General features: G+C 46.9%; 1 protein-coding gene across 1 annotated transcript in view; it reads right to left on the bottom strand.

Moving 5' to 3' along the window:
• Positions 1-21477, bottom strand: part of Per3 (period circadian regulator 3) — a 42323-nt gene that overhangs the window by 3392 nt on the left and 17454 nt on the right. Inside the window, exons 10-20 of the mRNA XM_028757815.1 lie at positions 20732-20837; positions 19606-19734; positions 18166-18295; positions 12118-12250; positions 11486-11601; positions 11162-11329; positions 7189-7419; positions 5876-6567; positions 4132-4234; positions 2979-3162; positions 2126-2275 (exon numbers count right to left, since the gene is read on the bottom strand). Of these exons, the coding sequence (XP_028613648.1) occupies positions 2126-2275; positions 2979-3162; positions 4132-4234; positions 5876-6567; positions 7189-7419; positions 11162-11329; positions 11486-11601; positions 12118-12250; positions 18166-18295; positions 19606-19734; positions 20732-20837 (2142 nt within the window). The remainder of the gene's footprint in view (positions 1-2125; positions 2276-2978; positions 3163-4131; positions 4235-5875; positions 6568-7188; positions 7420-11161; positions 11330-11485; positions 11602-12117; positions 12251-18165; positions 18296-19605; positions 19735-20731; positions 20838-21477) is intronic.

The following is a 21477-nucleotide window of genomic DNA, read 5'->3' as shown; positions in this document are numbered from 1 at the left end:
GCACACGCCCTCAGATGCACACGCCCTCAGATGCACACGCCCTCAGACGCATACGCCCTCAGACGCACACTCTCAGATGCACACACCCAGACACATCATAACCAGCTGAACCAAAGCAGGAGAGGACACGCCATACACGGGATTCTTGGAAGATTGTCCGCAGATGTCTCAGCAGAAACTCTGGAGGCCAGAAGACAGAATGCACATACAGCCAAAGTGCTTACAGAAAGAAACTTCCACCAAGAGTCATTTATCTGGAAAAACTCCTTAAAAAGTAAGGGAGGAATCCACAAAATCAAAGGCTGGGGGTGGGGGTGGGGCTTGCTGTCACCCTCTCTGCAGTGTAAGAAGTGCTGTAGATGATGCAGTGATGAAGAAGTGGCAAGCACTGGAGATGGCTGGGTGGTTAGAGCCCTGGCTGCTGCACGGGAATTTGGTTAGATTCATAGCATACGCATCAGTTCACAGCTACTCCTCACTCCAGCTCTGGGGGATCTGGTGCCCTCTTCTGGCCTCTGTGGGTACCACACATGTATGCAGGTGTGCAGACAGGCAGTGCTACACACAACTGAACACTAAGGGATGAAGGGATACTGCAGGCTGGCTCAGAAGGATGGGAACTCAAGGCTGTACTGTTACAGCCCTGGCTTGCTGGTCCATGATTTACAACCTAGGACACTAACACATAGGATGACTTGGGTTTCTGGGTTTTGGTTCTCTGTGCGTCAACAAGCAGAAGGAAATGGATAAAGAGCCCCCGTGGGGTGAGAAAGCTTCCTTCAGTGTGGGCCTTTCTTACATTGTGGATTGAAGCTTTTTAAAGAGGGATGTATATTTGAACCATGTATCTCCGTATTTCCCCTCAGTTGGTCATACTGCAGGGAAGTGTCTCTATCACCCTAAACATTCCAACAGGTGGAAGAGAACTGTTTCGTCATGGTTGCGGAATGCTGTTTCACACACATAAGGAAAACACTGTGGCTATTCACAAGAGACCTTTAAGATTGGGACTGCTGACACTCCTTTACAGGAAAGGGGTAGGGAGTCACTAGACCCTCACTGCAGACCCTCACTGCAGACCCTCACTACACACCCTCACTGCAGACCCTCACTGCAGACCCTCACTGCAGACCCTCACTGCAGACCCTCACTGCAGACCCTCACTGCAGACCCTCACTGCAGACCCTCACTGCAGACTCTTACTGTATACCCTCACTGCAGACCCTCACTGCACACCCTCACTGTACACCCTCACTGCACTCTTACTGTACACCCTCACTGCAGACCCTCACTGTACACCCTCACTGTACACCCTCACTGCACACCCTCACTGCAGACTCTCACTACACACCCTCACTGGAGACCCTCAGTGCACACCCTCACTGTACACCCTTACTGTACACACTCACTGCAGACCCTCACTGCACATCCCCACTGCAGACCCCAACTACAGACCCCACTGCACACCTGCACTGTACACCTGCACTGCATACCCCCACTGTACACCCCCACTGCAGACCCTCACTGCAGACCCTCACTGTAGACCTGTCACTGCAGACTGTCACTATAAACCATCACTGTAGACCCTCACTGCAGACTGTCACTATAGACCTGGGAGTGACCAAGCGACAGTGGAGGAGGCAGTGGCAGAGACAGTAGTGGACCCTCCCTGTTCTCACTCTGTCCCCAGCCGGGAGATCGTTGTGGGATACCCTCCGGAACAGGGGACCCACAGGCAGACATTTGTTTATGCTTCTCCTAGGAAACTTCACAGTGTTAAAAAGACCTATATTCAGGGCTAGAGAGATGGCTCAGTGGTTAAGAGCACTGACTGCTCTTCCAAAGGTCATGAGTTCGATTCCCAGGAACCACATGGTGGCTCACAACCATCTGTAATGGGATCTGATGCCCTCTTCTGGTGTGTCTGAAGACAGTGACAGTGTACTCATATACATCAAATAAATAATTCTTAAAAAAAAAGACCTATATTCAAAACCCAGCACACATTGTACTAATTACTTAACACATGCACACTTTGTATTTAAAGCACACAGGCAATGGTTTAGATGAAGGACACCCATTGCCTGGCACAGGACAGTCATGATGTGAGGGATGGCATGCTTACCTGAGGTGTCTGTCCTGAGGGGCAGTGTGGCTGTGGATCCAGGAGCGCACCTTGGCCAGCTCCTCCTTCTGGGCAGGTGAGAACTGGGGCTGCTGCTGTTCCATGCTGTGAAGCTTTTCCAGGTCTTGCTTCAGCACCTCGTCTCTACCCCTAAGACCGAGAAGGCCTCTGAGTGCCTCATTTCCCCCCAATGCCGACGTACTTCGTCTGCTAACTTGTGACACACCCAGACTGTCTGCCACACTGACACGGCAAACCTTTGCTTCTTGGTGGAAAGCTGATGCTTAAATGAAGCACATCAGGAAATGCACTCCCCTAGTCCCCTCTGCCAGGGCCAAAGCAAACGTCTTGAGCATGTGCATCCTGAAGGGTAGCCTGGGTGCTCATGTCCTGGTTGTGGTGAACAGCATGTTTGTTCTGTATGATCTGCACATGTGTGGCTGCAATTTTTCCTTCAAGAATCATTTGTTGCTTGAATTGAAATGAACACAATTTGTAGACACATTTTCTATGACTGTATCTAAAACATTTAAAAATTCATTTTATGTAGAAAAAACATGTTAGAAACCAAAAGGACAGCCAGTGTGATGGCTTGAAAGAGATAGCCACTTCTGGGCAAGTGTGACAGACAGAACGCTGTCCTTACATACACACCACAACTGGGAAGGTGCTTCCCCTCTCACCAAGCCTGAGTCTGATCTCTGGGACACACATACTAGACAGTGAGAACAGGCTTCCACATGACACACTCACATGTAAACACGCATCAAAATAAATGACAGTAATATGAAATGTTCAGAATTAAGAGATACTCATCAAAGCACTAGGCAGGGTTTGCAGAGTACTTCTGTACCTGTCAGGCACCTGGTATGTCATGAGAACACACTCTGGCGTCCGTTCTATCATTCTCCAGATGGACTCTTCAGCCGCCCCGGGAAAGGCTTCGTCTCTCTGTCCATCCTGTGACCTCTGTCCATTTTCAGAGACTTCAGAAGCGTAGTCACTGCTACTGAAGTATAGACTGCTGGCACTGCTTCCTGCCAAAGATTGACAAAGTGGAAAATACCCGTCAGAAGTTCATTTGCTAGAGAGGTCCTGTTTCAACTTTGGTGCCTACCTGTCCATCTCAGCAGTGACAGCTTCTTAAGGTATTAACCAGATACTTACCAAATGACCTTACAATTTCAAATGGCTCATGGCATTACTGATCATAGGCCCAGGGCAGAGACAGCCTGGTAACCATCTGTACAATGGAATCCCAGGAACTATCCATACAAAGAAATCCTCTTGAGCAACAGAAAGGAAGACTACCAATACATATGAGGATCAATCTTAACAGCACTCCTGAGAGACTCTTAATGCAAGAAGCTCTCACACTGCACTACAGTAACTGAAGTGGTAGAAAGGACACCAGCGTGTCAGGACAGAGGTCGATTGTCAGTCTGTCTATAAAACACCCTCATAGGCACACATTTAAACACTTGGTCCCCTGTTGGTGGCAGAGTTCCAGGAAGTGGTAGACCCTTTGGGACAGGATGCTTGAGAGGTGGGTCACTAGGGGGTAGGAATTTGAAGGTTAAAACATGGCCTCACTTCAGGTCTGAGCTGTTTCCTGTCTGCTATGCTGAGGTCCCCCCACCTCAGACTATGATGGTCTAGCCTCCACTCCTTCCCTGCAGCAATACACTGTACCCAGAGATCCATGAGCCCAAGTAAATCCTTCCTCCTGTAAGTTGCTTCAGTCAGATGTTGTCTCAGCAATGAGAAAAGTAACTTATAGACTGTAAATGGTTACAGAAGAACTTTCTAGAGCAACAGGAATATTCTAAGTGCTTGTGACAGTTATATCAACGTCAGTTTTGTCAAATATAAACCTGCCCAAAAGGAAGCCTACAAAAAGAAGGGGGGAGGGAGCCTAAAACTTCCTCTCTATGCCAGTGTCCAAGCTACAAGGCCTTGGACGGAGTGATCTGGTAACTGAGAGGCTGTTTTTCCTGGTCACCTACCTGAGGCAGCTGCAGACGGAGACTCCTGCTGTACTGCTGCTATAGCCAGCTCACCAGTGGCACAGTGACAGCTCTGACCGCCACTGTGACCTGTAACACAGTGCTGGAAGGGAGGACACAAAGGTACTTAATACTCCAAGAGCTAGCCAGCAGGCAGCTCGTCAACTTGACCTGTTGAGTGGAATGAGAGTCACATACGTAGGTGAGGAGTGAAGATGCTTGGGGCCGGTGTCAAGAATATGCTTAAAGTTCCTTTGGAACTACTATGTTCTGAACCCTGGCTGCATGCCAGGCGCCACACAAGGGTGGGCTTCCATACGCCTCTGCCATTGGGTAAGCATACATGGATACTTTATCTGTTCTAAGCACATACAATGCTAGGAATATAGTAGCAGGAGAAACGAAGTCCCAGTCCTCTGAGAAGGCAGGCTGCCCAGGGTGAAGCACCATGCAAATACTGCATCCTTCAGTCCTCACGACAGGCATCTTTCCAGCTTTCTCGTGAAGGCACATAAGCCAAATTGAATGTACCCCTGAAGCTAGCCATCTCACTAGTGACAGAGCTCCCATGTAAACCAAAGTCGCTATATATTTTTTTAAGATTTATATTAGGTCAGCAAGACCAAGTGAAGGCACTTATTTCCAAGCCTGATGACCTGAGTTTGATCCTCAAAACCCAAATTGTAAGGAGAGAACCAAGTCCCCAGAGTTGACCTTTGACCTCCACATGGACACTGTGGCTCATGAGTATCCACCCCAACAGTAAATAAAATGTACTTAAATTCAAAATATTTATTATGTCTGCATGTACAGGTGTTTACGTGTTTGCAGGTGAAGAGGCCAGATAAGAACTTCGGGTCCTTTGGAGCTGGAGTTAGAAGGGTCTGAGGGACAGCTGATGCACGTGCTGGGCTCTCCTCTGGCCCTCGTGACTGCACAGCGAGCATTCGAACCATTGAACTGCTTATCCAGCTCCTGAGCCGCTGTCTTACTTCCTAGCTCCCCTAGCTCTATTCAGGGGCCCTGGGTCTGGTACCTCCCCCACACTCGGCAGCTCATGACTGTCTGGAATTCCAGTTCCAGGAGACCCAGCTACCTCTTCAGGCCTGCCCCCACTCCTACGCATAACATACAACACTTATTTTTTTATTCTACACTGAAATGCAGGAATGCTGGACTCTGAAGTTTAATCTGACAGATAAATCTCAAAGTGCTTCTCTAAGTAAAGAATTTGGAAAGTTCAAAATAATTTCCCTAAAATTTTTCACTTTTGAAAATGACATGTATAACCATGGAAGGAAAAGCTGGCTTCTTTCTGATTATGCCAAACACAGGCTCCTACCTTATCCACATGCTCCTGCGCTATGCGTATAAACAGAAAAGCGTGAATTCTACATCTCAAGGCCAGCCTGGTCTACTGAGTGAGTTCCAGGACGGCCAGGGCTACACAGAGAAACCCTGTCTAAAACAAACAAACAAACAAACAAACAAACAAACAAACAAACATTGTTTTTGAAAGACAGAATCAGTGAAAACCCTCACTAAGCACCAAGAACAGAAGACTCCTTTGTCTCCAGTCCACAAGTGGACAGGGACACACTTCTCGTTCACACAGAGCAGAGCTCAGTCCTAACCACAGCAGGGGGCTGAGTGCCCACTATGGCGAGGCTGACAGTGAGGAACCCTGGATTGGTTAGAGGACCCCGGCTTTCTCAGGCCCTTGGGTACAGAGAGCAGCACTCACGTGCTTAGCATCTGGGCCAGCGCCCCTCCTCACGGCTTCTTTAGACTCTGACGGTGCAGGCATTTCCTCCTGGAGTAAATTTAACTGCAGTGGTGAACTGCTCCGTGAGCTAATGAACGGAAGCTCTTCACCGTGTGCCTCCCAATTCTCCTCCACTCTCCTTTGGCCTTGGTCTGAAGAGGTTGGTTCCAGGTTTGGAGCCGTTGCTGGTACTAAGGGCGCCAGTTCAGAAGAACCTGTCTCCACCAGGAACGGATACGGAGAGGATGATGCCGGCCACAGAGGAAAGAGAGGGGCGCTGTGCAGGAAGACCGCCATCAAAGTATCCAAGTAAGCAGGCGGGAACTCGGGGACAGACTGAGGGCCAGGGGACAGAGGCGGACATGCAGCTGCAGCTCCCCGGGCTGCACAATCCCCTACTCCCTGAGAGGCCGTATCTTGGAAGGGAAAAGAGGGAAGGAGATACGGTGTCTGGCTGGGAACTAGCAGGGCAGAGGGGAAAGCCAGGCCTGCAGCATGGGGAGAGGGGAGGATGGAAGGGTTCCAGCACTGCTCATCTGGAAGGAGTCCTCTGACATGGGGACAGAGGCGGGCACTGGAGCTTCCGGTGTCCACAGGCGTCCGCAGTTTCTTCCGTTTATGCTTCCGTCTCTCACTTCCCGCACATCCGCTGTGCTTAGGGGTGGACCCTGCTGATGATAAAGACGGAGGCATGTTACAGAAAAAGTAAAACATGAGGAGAAAGTCATTGCAGGTAACTGTAAGTATTATCTCATGAAGCAAGTATTTGCCAATACTTTTACAAATACAAAACGTTGTTCCAAATCAACAAAAGTTCTAGGTAAAAATTAGCGCTCTAAAATCAAGCAAATCCAGCACCTTAACCGGTTTCTTCTTACTCTTATTAGATAGAGCTCCTTCATAAACTGTGGAGTAAGTGACTCATCCGTTGTGCACCCTTCTCCAGGGTTCAGCTGGCCCTGCAGACACAGGGGCCAGAGCTGCCCACCCGGCTAACTACGGACTGAAAACACTCAGAAAAAAACACTGCTCAAGTGAACGCATACAGACATTCCCATCTCCAATTATAAAGAGTGTGCTAAGTGTTAGATAAGAGATAAGGACACGGAAAGCCTGAGTAGGTCACGCACAAACACTCTATCCCTTTTACACGAAGGCCTTGAGTGTTCGTGGATTTACGTGTCTGGTAGTTCTTCCTGGAAGCAATCTCCTACTGACACAGGACGACAGTTCAGCCTGTGTATGAATCACCATAATCTAAGATGTAAGGGGTGTACTGTAAACGCAGCTACCTTGAACACAGGAGTACTTAGCACGGCTTCTGCTTTCATGCTGAAGATAACAACTGTAGGGTGAGGTCAGGATCTTTTCCCGGAACCTGTCGACATAGCTCTGCTCCTCCTTCTGTGTGTGTGCAGAGAGGACAGCCGCTGTGAGCCCCACGTGCTTAAATCCTCCTGCAGTCAGGTGCGAGGCCTTCGTTCTCAGGGCCCAGGGCTTACACGCTACGGCAACACTTTCTGCTGGGTCACAGAAAACAGAATTAATTATAACTAATAGCAACTGTTTATTTTTATTTTGTCACTCCCCTTCAATGCATTTCTACAAACATAACTGTTGGAATATAAAAACGTCATCAGTACAGTGTAAAAATTCTTATCTTTCTTTACATATATGTTATTTTATGATTGTAATAATATACAGATGCTATTTAGAGCTTGATTTATAAACATTTTCTACATCTTTACAATTTTAGATTTTTAGTCAAAAATCTATTAATTTAGAATTTAGAGCTTGGGGTTTCCTAACTAACCCCTGCCTTAAGGTCGCTGGTCTCTGGAGCACTGGAGTACAAGTGTGTGCTGTCACATCTAGCTTTTGAATTTCTATTTGCTTTTAGAGATGAAGTTACTCTGTGTAGCCCTGGCTGTCCTGAACTTGCTAAGCACACCAGGCTGACCTTCAATTCAGAGATCCGCCTGCCTCTGCCTCCCTGAGAGCAGGACTAAAGGCATGCACCACTGTCCTTGGCTCAGGTGATTTTTCAAAACAGGTAACATACTTTCGGGATTCAAACACCAGGTTTTAAAAATCAGTTTAGCACATTCTTCCTGTGCCTTCCACGATCTGCCCAGCTTCTCTCCATTCTCCCCATGAAAGCCGTTCTTTTTCTGCCCTGCTAGTCCTGTGTGCACAGACACAGGGCAGGAGCAGCTCTCATCCTCTTTCCCCGCAGCAGTGCATCTGCTTCTCTCGCATGGAAGCTGCATGCACTGCATGTGCCCGTATGTGGATTCTCAGTTGTTTTTAGAGTTGCTGCTTTCAAGAGTAGAGATCATGCTGGCACTGTGCTGGGTTTCTTCATACCCTTCCCACCTCTCAAAGCTATGCAATACCCAGGTAGTCTGCCTAGGCTTGGACCCAAGCCACTTCCAGAACTGGGCTCTGACTTGGTTTGAGTCGACTTAAGTGCGGTGGCCAGCAGAGCATCAGGGACCAGACTGACTTTCTTGCCTCAAACAATGAACACAATGACACAATTACAAAATAAAAGTTTCAGGGCCCTGAGCCTCAGGCGGAGGGAGTCTAATCAACTCCCTAAGAGGTGAGGCTGGAGAGTCCAGGAGAGTGGCAGAATCTAGGTTAAAATAGTTGGGTTATTTTAGTTATGATCTAGTCAGAGTAGAGCCTAGCTATATGGCCAAGGTGTTTGTAAATATGTTTTGAGTCTGAGTCTTATTTCTGGGAGCATGGGGCTGGGAGGACAAAACAGACCTAACTTCTCCAGCCTGTGGAAAGTCTATTTTCTCTTTGAGTCTTACCCTTTTTACTTCTTATCTTTGGAAGCTCCATGACTAGTGAATACACACTACTACCTGCCAGCCTTCCCATATGAAGAGCGGCTGACAGGGCCATCTTAAACTGTTTCCCTGTATCAATGCAAGCACCCACATGCCTTGACACTCGTTTGATCTCTGTATCCTTTCCACCCATTTCCTCTCGGCTCACTTTTTTTTTTTTTTACTTTAAAGCTGTGCTAGGTCTAAGTACAGCTTATGCCCCTTAGTGCAGTTGCTGGGGAGGCCAGAAGCAAATACTGGAATTGGAGTTACAAGCAGTTGTGAGCCTCTTGACGTGGGTGTTGGAAACAGGACTGGGTCCTTTACACCTGGAGTACACGCTCTTAACTGCAGAGTCACTTTCCAGCATCCCACAGTCCTTCCTGAGTGAACTTAAATTGTACTTTGTAGACAGCTCACAGGCAGCTACTGGTCTCTGCTTCTATCCTGGCAACTTTTGCCTTTTTGTTTGTTTGTTTTGAGACAGTATATCAGTACACAATCCAGGTTGGCCTAGAACTCACATCCCTACTGCCTTTACGTTCCAAATGCTGGGGTTACAGGTATAGTACCAAGCCGGGCTCCAAGCTTTCCCTCTTTTTTTTTTTTTTTTTAGATTTATTATATGTATGTGAGTACATTGCCATTGTCTTCAGACACACCAGAAGAGGGCATCAGATCCCATTACAGATGGTTGGGAACCACCATGTGGTTGGTGGGAATTGAACTCAGGACCTCTGAAGGAGTAGTCAGTACTCTTAACCTCTAAGCTATCTCTAGACCCCACGTTTTCCCTCTTAATTGCAGTATTTAGTCTATTTTAACTAAAATGGAGTCTGGTTTCCTTCTTTTTTAAAATTTCCTAATCATCTTTTGAATTTAGTTGTTTTTTTTTTTTTTTAACTTTTTTTCACCTCAATTTACGGACTGGCTGAAGGAAATCTGTGTCTCATGTTGCATCTTAATTAGTCCCTGGTCCTATAATGAAAACAGTTGCTGAGGACCAATTTGATGTCCTCCTTACCACTCATGGGCAACTGAGTGAGGAAAAGTTACTTGTTGAGTTTAGGCCTTAGCTGTCCCTGTAAGTAATGAAGGAGGCAGGGCTGCCCTGTCAACATCTTTGTCAGGAGTTCATCACAGGGGAAGGCTGGAAACTTGGGTAGTAAGCTTTCAGGAAGCAAAGACTAGTGAAGACTAACCATGGTCCAGCTGGCCAGGTTAGCATTACTGCCTCCGAGATGGAGGGTCTGGAGACAGCTGTGAGGGAGCAGGCTATGTTCTTATTGGCCAAAACCATTTTATTAGACCTGAGCTAGCCTTTAGGATTGGAGCAAATCTACACTGTCAGGGCAATTTGGGGTGTGTGAGTGGGTGGGGCATCTCGTTGGGAAGGTGTTTGTTGTTGTGAGTACTGTCCATCACAGAGAAGAGGTGAGGCAGCTGGTCTGTACCCTCAAATCATAACCCAAAGCACCCCATCCCCCTTAGGTCGTAGAAGTCAGGAATTCCATCACTGCAATGAGAAAAGTGACAAGCACAGCTCCCAGAGTGACGACCAGAGCTCCCCTAGCGACTGCTCACGTCAACACTGTAGCTGATGCACCAGCGAAGAAGACGACCAAAGGTGGGCCAGGAATAACCCCAACACCTAACGTCAGAGATGTGTCGCCATTTCACCTACCAAGTCACCGTGAAAAACCAGAGTCAAAAAGGCATGGGGCAGTGAAAAAGTCAGCCAATCAAGATCAGAGCAGCTTACTGAGTGAGAATGCTGGGAAGGGCCTGTCCAATGACCCAGCGAGTCAACACAAGAAGAAGGACACGCCTGTGACTCATCAAGTTGCCAGGACACAGTCAACAGGTGACAGACACCTTTTTAAAAGATCAATGAAAGGGGCTGGGGACACGGCTCAGAGGTTAAGAACGATGCTCTTGCAGAGGACCCAGGTTTGGGTCCCAGCACCCACACGGAGGCTTATATCTACCTGTAACTCCAGTTCCGGGGACGTGGCACCCTCATCTGGCCTCTGTGGCCAACAGACACACACATGATGCACATACATATATGCAGGCAAAGCATCCATACATGTAAAATACAATCCCCCAAACCAACCAACAACCCAACCAACCAACCAACCAACCGCCACACACGGCCTGATGTGGCCCCCCAGGGAACCACACTAATACTGGTGAACACAGAGGACCTCAGCACCACTGTCCCCAGCAGTGCTAAGAGCTGCACGTGATCAACTGATCCTATTAACCAATAACATACTTAATGCACCCTGTAACACGTACAGACATGAAGACATTTCTTAATTAGCTTAACTGAAATGACAGAAAAAAGTGGCTAAAACAGACATTGTTATGAAGCAGACAGTATTAACGGTTTCTTTTCTCATCAAGAGGCAGAGAGTGGTACCTGACTGTAGGGGTGGGAAGTGGTCAGTGCTGCTGCTGCAGCTGCACTGGCTTATGCCAGACGCCATGCTCAGTGCAGTGGTGGACAGGGTCCGTGAGGCACCTCCTTCGGCATCTGTGGATGGTCCAGTTGTGTCCTGTTTCCATATGTCCAGAAGCTGTTCAGTGTCTGGTGATATAGATGAGAAACTGAGAGTGAAAAGAGCTAAGTGGAAGCTTACAGAAGTCAGTGACTGACCATTTAAGTCATCAGCCACCTAAGGGAAGACGACACCAGGACTCATGATTTCAATGGCATCCACCCCAAAACACTCATTCCTGCTACCTCGCAGGCTACTGTCCGCCTCTGGGTTTGGCTTGGCTTCTTCTGAGGATGAAGACGTGTTTGTGCAAGAGATGCACTTTCTTTTCAAGGATGGGAGGCTGTAGCTTGTCAGGTACCTACAACAACAGAACTGGGCTGAGTCTTCTTATTGGCTACACCAGGCCACTCCCACTGCTGTCCTTTGCTTATGTCACTGAGGCAGGGGGGACTCGGCCCTTTCTTCTTGGGTGAGGTCAGCCCTCAACATCCCAGCCTGGGTTCCGGGCTTAGACTATCTCTTCCACTCGGTTCTTTAACTGGCCTTCACATCTCGCACCATTGAACTCTGACCGGCTCTGACCGGCTCAGGTGTTAAACTATGCCCCAGCTCTCACGCCTGAGACGCAGCATCTTACGTCTGTGTCCTCCGTAATGGTCATAATCTGTGACCTGTATGTAATGAGCACTCTGTGGCTAACACAGGGGACTCAGTACCACTGGCCCCCGGCAGCTCTAAGAGCTCCAAATGGAGCACCCAAACCTGTCACGCACAGCAGGAAATCAACAGGGAGCTTTGAGAGTGCCACACGGCTCCACGGTGGCTCACTAGGCTTCTGCCTAAAAGTGACGTCGCCGAGACTTGCCTTTCTTACCTGATGACGCTGTCGATACAGTTCATCTGCTGATAGGACGAGCTGTGCTGCTCTCGCTGCAGATCGCCGCTGGAGCCGGTATCCATGCTTTTATTTTTCAGTGTCTGAGAGGAAGAAAAGTCCTTCTGCTCATCTGTAAGGAGATACAATTCAAATGTTTAGCAGGTAGTGAGAAAATATTCGGCAGGTCGTAGTAAGCCCATGACATACACTTATACAGTGTCACACAGTACATTTAATATCATTAAACGTGAGCTTAGATCTAAATGACCGACACAGAAATATCAGTAAAGTAAATATCAAAAGCAAGCTCCACACGATGACTCCACTGGTATTTTTAAAAATAAGTGAAGCATGTATCTCAGGCACGAATTACCAAGGCACCTATGGGATGAGAAGTTGGTGGGGGACACCCAGTGTCAGGCTAATACTACTTATTACAACTGGTTAAGACACCTAGATGCCATGTGTCCCTCCCCGTGTGCAGCACCCATGTACTGAATGCCCGTAGAGTTGGTCAGAGGGCATGGGGACTGCCATTACTGGTGTCACACACATCTCATGTGCTGCAGGGTGCAGCACACAGCATTGCCTGTGCTGAGCCTCGGTGGTGACTGATGGCTGTGTTCCTGCTGTCCCACATGCTGGCCACCACAACCAAGGGATGATAAAATGGTACTGTATTGATTTGAACTTGAACTTATCAAGTGTGGCTAGTGGCACAGGCGTGGAGAGAAGAGGAACGCCTCCAGGCCTGAGCGCTAGAGAACCTGAACCTCCCGTAAAGTGGACAGAGTCCAGGGCAGGACACAGAAAACACGGCAGACGGAAGCCCTGCAAAGCAGTGCTGCAGCTAGCAAGAATGGTAAGGTTCTGGAAGGAGCGCATGATTATGTCATGTGACTGACAGACCTGTGGCCTCTGCTGCTTCTGTTCTTAGTGACAGCACTTCTAGCAGGCCTGGAGAACCTACCTCAGTAGGACTTCTTAGAGAGCCTCATTTCTACTCTACAGGAATGGTAGGAGCATTGTTCCCCATATCCTTCCCAGGAGCTTCCACTAACTCCACAGTGACGTGATAAACCATAAAATTCCCCGTGGAGGAATGCCTTTCACGGAATTGAAGACTTTTCTTGCGTTTTTACTGCATTATCACTAACTGTAGCTTTTTTTTTTTTTTTTTGTGGTTTTTCGAGACAGGGTTTCTCTGTATAGCCCTGGCTGTCCTGGAACTCACTCTGTAGACCAGGCTGGCCTCGAACTCAGAAATCCGCCTGCCTCTGCCTCCCAAGTGCTGGGATTAAAGGCGTGCGCCACCAACGCCCGGCCTAACTGTAGCTTTTATTTCAGGATTCAGCCCAGGATTTCAGTGAATCTGGTGGTCCTATCTTAACTCTGCTGTAACCTGGTCCCTGTCTTGACTTAGTCTTCCAGTCATTTGTGAGTACAGACACATGTCAGTTTGTTGGGTTATAAACCATCACTATCATGCTGAGTTTTGTTACTCAAACTGGCCTAACCTGAGTAATTTGTAGCTTTTCCAAGCCACCTGCTCCCTGTGCCCTTATGATGTCTGTCTGTCTGTCTCTTGAGTATATTTACCCTCTGGCCCTGGTTCCTTCTGTTCAAAAACATACAACCAGCAACCAAGATCTTGGTGTTAGGCATGTGTCTACGCTTCTAAGTTCTCTCAGTGGTCAGGGCTGATCACACAGGTCTGTATGTGAACCCTTGTCCATCTGTCCATCCACCTACCCAGCTGGATGCCTGAGTTCTTCCACATGCTTCTACTTCCAGCTCAGGACAATCTATTCCAGACTTCCTCCTTTGATTACTTAAAACTTCTACAGTAGTGGGAAACCTTGTTAGCCTACTTTATAGTGTCTGAATCAGCTTGTTCAACTGTAGTATACATACAAAGTGACTTGAGAGCTCTGCTGACAAACCCACCAACCTGGGTACGGATTCTGTGCAAATTAGTATTCTGTATCTGGCATCTAGTTGAAATACATTTTTCTTCTCTAAAACTACTTAAGCTCATCTCCTTGAGCATGGTTACGTCATTCCTGCTTAGCAGGTTTATGTGCCTGTAGCCTTGGGTTCTCTCTACATTCTGGGATGGGGTTAATGCTTATGGTTCTTGTCGAGGGCACGGATTCTCCCAGTTACCCCTCTGTAGGCGGCTCCTCTCCCCTTTCAATCTCAGTATGTATCCCTATCGCTGGTGGCTGGGTTTGCTTCCTGTGTTTTCAGGGTATGAAGTTTTTAGTTTTCTGGAGAACAGGATTGAACCCAGAGCTTTGCTCACCCTAGGCAAGGCTATAACCACCAGCACCATGGTTTCAGTTACCTACAGTCACTTGTCAAGTGCAAACAGTAAAGCAGATGTTAACTATTCCTGTCAAACTGCACGACTGTAAACTGTGTACTACAACCTCGATGTTCTGCTCCCTCCCACAGGGGATGTATGGCATCCCTTGTCCAGGGTATCCACACTGTCCACCTGCCCAGGGTATCCACACTGTCCACCCGCCCAGCACCGTCCTGCACTGAGTGATTCAGCACTACAGAAAGAGCTGATTCTTCCCGAGTGCTTTAAGGTCAGCAATAGATTAACTATGTCACAGTGCCTGTTCATCTACCATCCTTCATCCAATTTACACAGTACTCAGGGGTCACCTTCGAATATTACATTCTTTCAAAGGCAAAGGCCGACGACAGCGTGCTCCTCAAAGCTCACCCAGCATGGGCAATAGAGCTGCCATGTTTTACTTGTATGTCATCAATGAAGAGTACTATTTGTAGTCAGTTACCTTTCATATCAATTAAAAATAAAACTGACTTTCTTTTACACATTGTCCAGTAATTTTCACTCCTTAGTGTAGATAGGTTTTGTTTATTATATTTCATCCCTGGTTAGAAATTCCTGGGGCTGGAGAGATAGACAGCTCAGCAGTTAAGAGAGAGTACTGCCCTTCTGGAGGAAGGAAGTTAAATTCTCAGCACCCATGATGGGTGGCTACAACTACCACCTATAATTCCCACTCCAGGGAATCCAACACCTCTAGCCTCCATGGGCATACACACTCATGTGTGCATAAGCGTGTATGCACACTCATGTATGCACGTTACAGACACACACACGCACAGATACACACACACATTAAATCGTTAAAACACAAAAGGAATTTCTTGGCATTTCTGGTAGAAAATGTGCTGTCAAAGTCTCAGTTGACTCAGAAATCTGACTCTGAAGGATTTCCCACCAGAACTCTGTGTTGACAATCTTTCCTTTGAAGATGCCATCTTCTGTCGTCTTGTGTGTGGTTTCTGGAGATGCACTGTTATGTTTTGCCTGTGCCTGCCTGTCTCCTGCCGCCTTCAGAGATGTAGACTGATGTTGATTCTGAAGACGATCTTGACTGTTTCATCTTCAAACACTTCTTCTAGGACCCCGATCAATCCCATATTAGACAGTTTGATGCGACCCCTGGACTGGAACTGTTTCTGCTTCAGCCTGGGTGATCCAAGTGAGAGCGGAAGCAATCTATCTTGGAGCGTACAGATTCTTCTGCTGTGTTGATGACAGCCATTCTACATGTCTCGGTTCTCTGAAACCTTTGTTCCTAAGTACACGTCAACACTAGTCTCTTCTGACTTGGGTTGTTTGGACGTTTTATATCACTGAGATACTTCAGGGAGAAACAGGCAGCAGGTATACACAGGACCTCCAGCCTACCAACAGTTTCACTGGGCCCTTCTGCTCGGTTCCTGCTCAGAGCTGGCCTTGCTCCCTTTGCCAAGAGCCTTGCGATATACCATTCCTAGTTACTTTACCTTGTCAGGCATCTCCACTGCTGGGTTTTGAGTCTTCTTTCAGTGCCCCCTTTATCTCCTGGGAGGTGAGTTTCCCCTTCTTGTCCTTCCGTAAACTACAAGCCCGTGCAGAACAGCAGAGACTGAGCAGCTGTTTCCCTGTGAAGGCCTGTGTTTGGGTTGACATAAACTTAGGCCAGGTTTGCAGTCTGTGATTGTGGTTTTTTGGATGCTTCAGCTCCCAAATTCCTCTAACCAGATTCTGTGCTGTAAGTGGTGGCTGTTTCGAGAGTTGTTCTGAGTATCCGCTCCACTCTCACTATCTCAGCATTTATCTGAGTGAGGATTTGTGTCTTGCACGTTGCTGGCATCAGTAAGTCAGAACACAGCAGTCCAGTGTTTCCAGCTCATGTGTTCCCTAAGCCTGTCTTTCCTTGGACTCTAGAACTGCTGTCTGCTGCCTCAGGACTCCAAGTGGGTAAAGAAAGGTTGTGGATTTCTTCTAAGTGTGGAGTGATGCTCTTCATTTATTCCTGAGCAGAAAATGGAAACACTCTTGCATCCCTGTGTGAAGGGGGTCAGGGACCTTATAAAACCACAGAAGGTGGAAGTGGTGACATGCATTCAGTCCTAGCGTGTCGGAGGCTGTTACAGAGGGATCATTTTACCTCAGGAGTTTGAGATAACCAAGTGACATTAGCAAGGCTCCATCTAAAAACCATGTGATAAAGAGAGGAAACCAGGGGAGTTCTTCTTGCCGTCTGTTCTTCTGTCACATGGGGAGAGCTGTTCCTCTTCCTTTGGAGGATTTCATGGATTCAAGCTCATTCTCAGAAGCAGAGTCATGGCTCTCACTGAATACTGTCCCTTCCCTACCTTGACCCTAGACGTCCTACCTCTTCATACTGTGAGAACAAACACCATTTTGTTTGAAAACTACAATCTCAGGAAAAAAAAAAAACTGTAGGGAAGACAAGGTCTCATGCTGAAGCCCTGGCTGGCCTGGAATTCACTAGGAAGACCAGGTTGGCTTTGAACTCAATAAAGATCTGCTCACCTCTGCCTCCTGATTGCAGGGGTTAAAGGTCTCTACTATTAACCTGGAAATCTCAGAAACGTTGATATAACAGTCTACAATGTCCAAGGCTACTTAATATGTGAATAGTAATCTGCGTTTTGGGGTGGGGATGTTACTCATCTGTGCATGTGTGAGTTGAGATCAAAGGTCAACTTTGGGTACCTGTAATTCTCTACTTTATTTTTTGACATCCCTGGACCTGGAGCTCCCTATGCTGGGTAGACTGGCTGGTAGTGGACCCCTGGGATCTGCTTGTCCCCACACCTCAGCAGCACATGCAGCCATGCATGGCTTTTCCAGGAGTCTTAGGGGTCTACGCTCAAGTGCTCCTACTCATGCAAACTCACGACAGACCCTCAACAATGTAGTTACCATTACCGCTGGTCTTAGAAAGCAAATGGTCACTCTGTTCAGTAAGCTCTGCATTGACAATGATAAATACTGTTATAAAAGTTACATGATCAATGGGCTGGAGAGATGGCTCAGTGGTTAAGAGCACTGATTGCTCTTCCAGAGGTTCTGAGTTCAATTCCCAGCAACCACATGGTGGCTCACAACCATCTGTAATGGGATCTGATGCCCTCTTCTGGTGTTTCTGATCATAGCAACTGTGTACTCACATTCATAAAATAAATAAATCTTTAAAAAAAAAAAGTTACATGATCAAAATCCATGATTTCTAAAATTGTATTAAACTTCAAGAAGAAAAGTGAAAGAAGACTTAGTTAAGTTAAAAAACAACCACTGTTAGCCCACATCTGAGAAAAGACTAAAAAGTCAATGTTTTCCACTAGTCTAGATCATTCTCCATTTGTTTGAAATGACAAAACAGGATCATTTCAATGTTCATTATTACATGAAAAGGTATTAAAAATTAACTTCTTTGGGGCTTAAATAGCTCAGAAAGGAAACAAACTAAGAATCTGATGGTATCAAAATAGTTACTTCTTTATTCAAATGTCCTGAGCTATAATTTAAACCGTTTAACTTCCGAATGTTCCTGTGCAGCCAGAATCTCACTGTTACCTGTTCCTTGGGTAATCAGCAAGCTGGAAAGCAGCTCAGGCCTCAGCCTTGTCTGCTCAGAGTGCAAACGTGCTGCTTCCTGTGAAGAGACAGATCTGAGAGCAGCTGGGGCCACTCTGCCGACTCACCACCACCCTGCAGGTCCACGCACGTCTCCATCACTGGCTTCACTGATGATCTGGCCAGCGACTCAATGTAGAGCTGTTGGCCCACATTCTTAATTTTGTTTACACTGGCATAGACCTGCTGCAGGGTCATCTTGGGAAAAAGAATGATAAAGTAAGGGTTAAAAATGTAGAAAAGTGTGTGTGTGTGTGTGTGTTTGTGCCCGCGTGTTAAAAACCATACAATACACACTGAACTTCAGGTTCCCTGAGACATGACTAAAAGCACTCCTTGCTTTAATCCAATTCTTCCTGTGCTATGATACACCGAGGCCAATCAAACTGTATTTCCATTGATTCATGTTACGCTGCTTTTAGAAAAGCCTACACTGAGTGTAAGGGGAGGTTCTGATGCAAAAGTCTTGTTCCCCAGTTGGTTCTTGATTTGTCAGTAAAGAAGTCCAAGGGCAAATTGTGGGACAGAAGGTACAAGCAGGACTTCTGGGTCCTAGGGGAAGAAGGAGACTTGAGGGAGGAGAGGAGCTATCTGCTATGCTTTGGAGGAAAAAAACCACAGCAATTATGTGAGATCTGGGGAGAGCTGGGCCTGTGGCCTCCACTATAGTTGGGTGGCCAAGGATGTTTGGCAGGGGCTAGGTGGAACAAGTCACTGAAATTTAGGGCAAGTAGAGAGACGGAGATAATAAATTGGTAAGAACACATTTTTCCAAGCGGGAGATATCTGCAACCAGCAATTGTGCCTAGAAGGCAAGCTGTAAAGTGACAAGCTGTGTGTGTGTGTGTGTCTTTTATCCTCGGATTTGAGGGTCCTGGGAAGGGGCTGGTAGAATTATCACCTCTTGGAGCTAAGGCAGGTAGAAAGGCAAGCTGGGTTAGGCAGACCCCAGGTAAAGGCGGTAGCAATTTTAAAACTACAAGCAACAAATGAATCCAAGCGTCACCTTGCAAAGGTGATTTCTCTCTCTCTCTCTCTTTTTTTTTTTTTTTTTTTAAATTTTTATTTATTTATTATATGTAAGTACACTGTAGCTGTCTTCAGACACCCCACAAGAGGGCATCAGATATCATTACCGATGGTTGTGAGCCACCATGTGGTTGCTGGGATTTGAACTCATGACCTCTGGAAGAGCAGTCAGTGCTCTTAACCTCTGAGCCATCTCACCAGCCCTCTCTCTCTCTCTTAAAGACAGGGTCGTTACTGTGCAGCCCAGCTGGTCTCGGACTCTGTTCTCTAGCTTTCACCCCAACTGCTGAAATCTTAGGTGTGTGCCATCAAGCCTAGCTCAGACTTTCCTTTTAGATATTTATACTCATTCAAACCATTTTCTAAAGTAAATTGAAATCTGTAAATGACAAACAAATCCTAAGATGTCACCAGACGCAGGACTGCCACTGACACAGCTCAGAGCACAGCACCCGCACAAGGCCACATCTGCTACACACCTGCTCCTGCTGAGCTTCCTCCGCACAGTGTGCACTTGACTCACTCGAAGAGGAGATGCTGACGTGCTGCTCCTGTGAGCCGCTGCTGCCCAGGCTCCCGTAGCCACTGGAAGCACTAGCGTGAACCGGCTAGGAGGAAGGGACTGGTTCAGTCACTGCTCTGCATGTGGTAAGGACATTTACCTCAGAGTTTCTAGTCTGCAGTCAGCACAAAGCTAAGAGCTTCCTAAACACTACAGAGGGTACAGAGGGCTGCTGCTGCTGCTGCTGGTGGAAGACATTCCTCAGAGCTTTCCTGTTCTTGGGGCAGAGCCTAACTTTTCAGTCTAGGTGGGAATTACGGCCTCAGGTTCTTTTAGATGCCATAATCGAACTGATTTTTCTAAAATCATAAATACTTTAATAAAAATTAAACTTTAGTTTTTTTTTTTTCTTTTTCGAGACAGGGTTTCTCTGTGTAGTCCTAGCTGTCCTGGAACTCACTCTGTAGATCAGGCTGGCCTCGAACTCAGAAATCCGCCTGCCTCTGCCTCCCAAGTGCTGGGATTAAAGGTGTGCACCACTGCTGCCCAGCTAAACTTTAGTTCTTTAGAATAGACAGAACATGTGAAATAAAAAGATGGATTTTATAAAACCTCAGACACTTCACGAACCCTAGAGATTTTATAAAAGACAGTTCTGAAAAAAGCTGGCCTTCCATGCTATACGACACACAGCTTACTTACTAATACAGCCCCCACCCCCACACTGGCTGTTCTTTTCAACAGGTAATTTTCCTATTTTTCCCTTATAAAGACAAGAGATACTGAGACCAAGTATGTCACTCATCTGAAAAAGGAAAATCATTCTCTCATCAAGAGAGCACGGGTCTGTCCTGTGGTGCAGCTCAGTTTGCTGTGTGGAAGTGAGCACAGTCCAAATGTTCTATGCATCTCACCCAGAATAAGGAAAAAGCGGAACATATCTCAATCCACAGAAGCAAACAGAAAAGCAATAATGCCTGAGATGTGGAGGAAGAGACCCCTCTCTCCCCATGGTGTGTTCTTGCAGAGTGACTTCACTAAGACTGAGCCAACATGAAGCCCACTTTGAGGAATGACGTCTTTTTAAAAACCTCTCACATTACCTGCAAGAGAAGTTTGTGAATTTGCTCTTGTAATTCTGTTATTTCTTTGTCGTTATTGGCTGCCTTTTTTATTCTGGTGGCAAAAACATCTTCATTTAGTGGACTCCTATAAAACGCCAAGAGAAACAACAAATCACGAACAGGAGTCATTTGAAACGGAGACTACAACGCTTGCCAGGGACCATTTAAAGAACAGTTGTGATGAAACAACTCCTTGACTCTAATACAGAATATATGGAGTTAAAATTCCCAAAGAAACAAACTAGATGTAACAGCCTGTAACCTGCACGGTGCCAGGGATAAAACACAGGGCCGTGTATATGCAGGGAAAACACTTCACGTTCAAACCACATCCCCCTTGGTTTTTGAGACCAAGTCTTGTACCAATAGCCCAAGCTAGCCTCCTAGCTCTGCCTCCTGAGAACTGGGATTGCAGGCAAACACCTGGCACAGCTTAAATTTCTCGACAACACTGACCTTTGTGTAACCGGATCTGAACGATGTACATTCTGTCTATTTAGCTACTTCTTTTCTCCCAAGAGCTCCGGTAAGGACTGGTTTCAAGTCCGAATGAGTAAACCTCTGCAGGAATCTTAAGATTGACGCTGCCTAGCAGTTACAGCTGGGCTGGAGACAGCTCAGTGGTTAGTACATGCTGTTCTTCCAGAGGACCTGTGTTTGATTCCCACCACCCATGTCAGGAGGCTCAGAACCATCTATATCACCAGCTCCTAGGGGATCTGATA

The sequence above is a fragment of the Grammomys surdaster genome, unplaced genomic scaffold (genome assembly GCF_004785775.1).
Source record: "Grammomys surdaster isolate TR1022 unplaced genomic scaffold, NIH_TR_1.0 126185, whole genome shotgun sequence".
Lineage (NCBI taxonomy): Eukaryota > Metazoa > Chordata > Mammalia > Rodentia > Muridae > Grammomys > Grammomys surdaster.
This window is presented reverse-complemented; position numbering and strand designations above follow the sequence as displayed.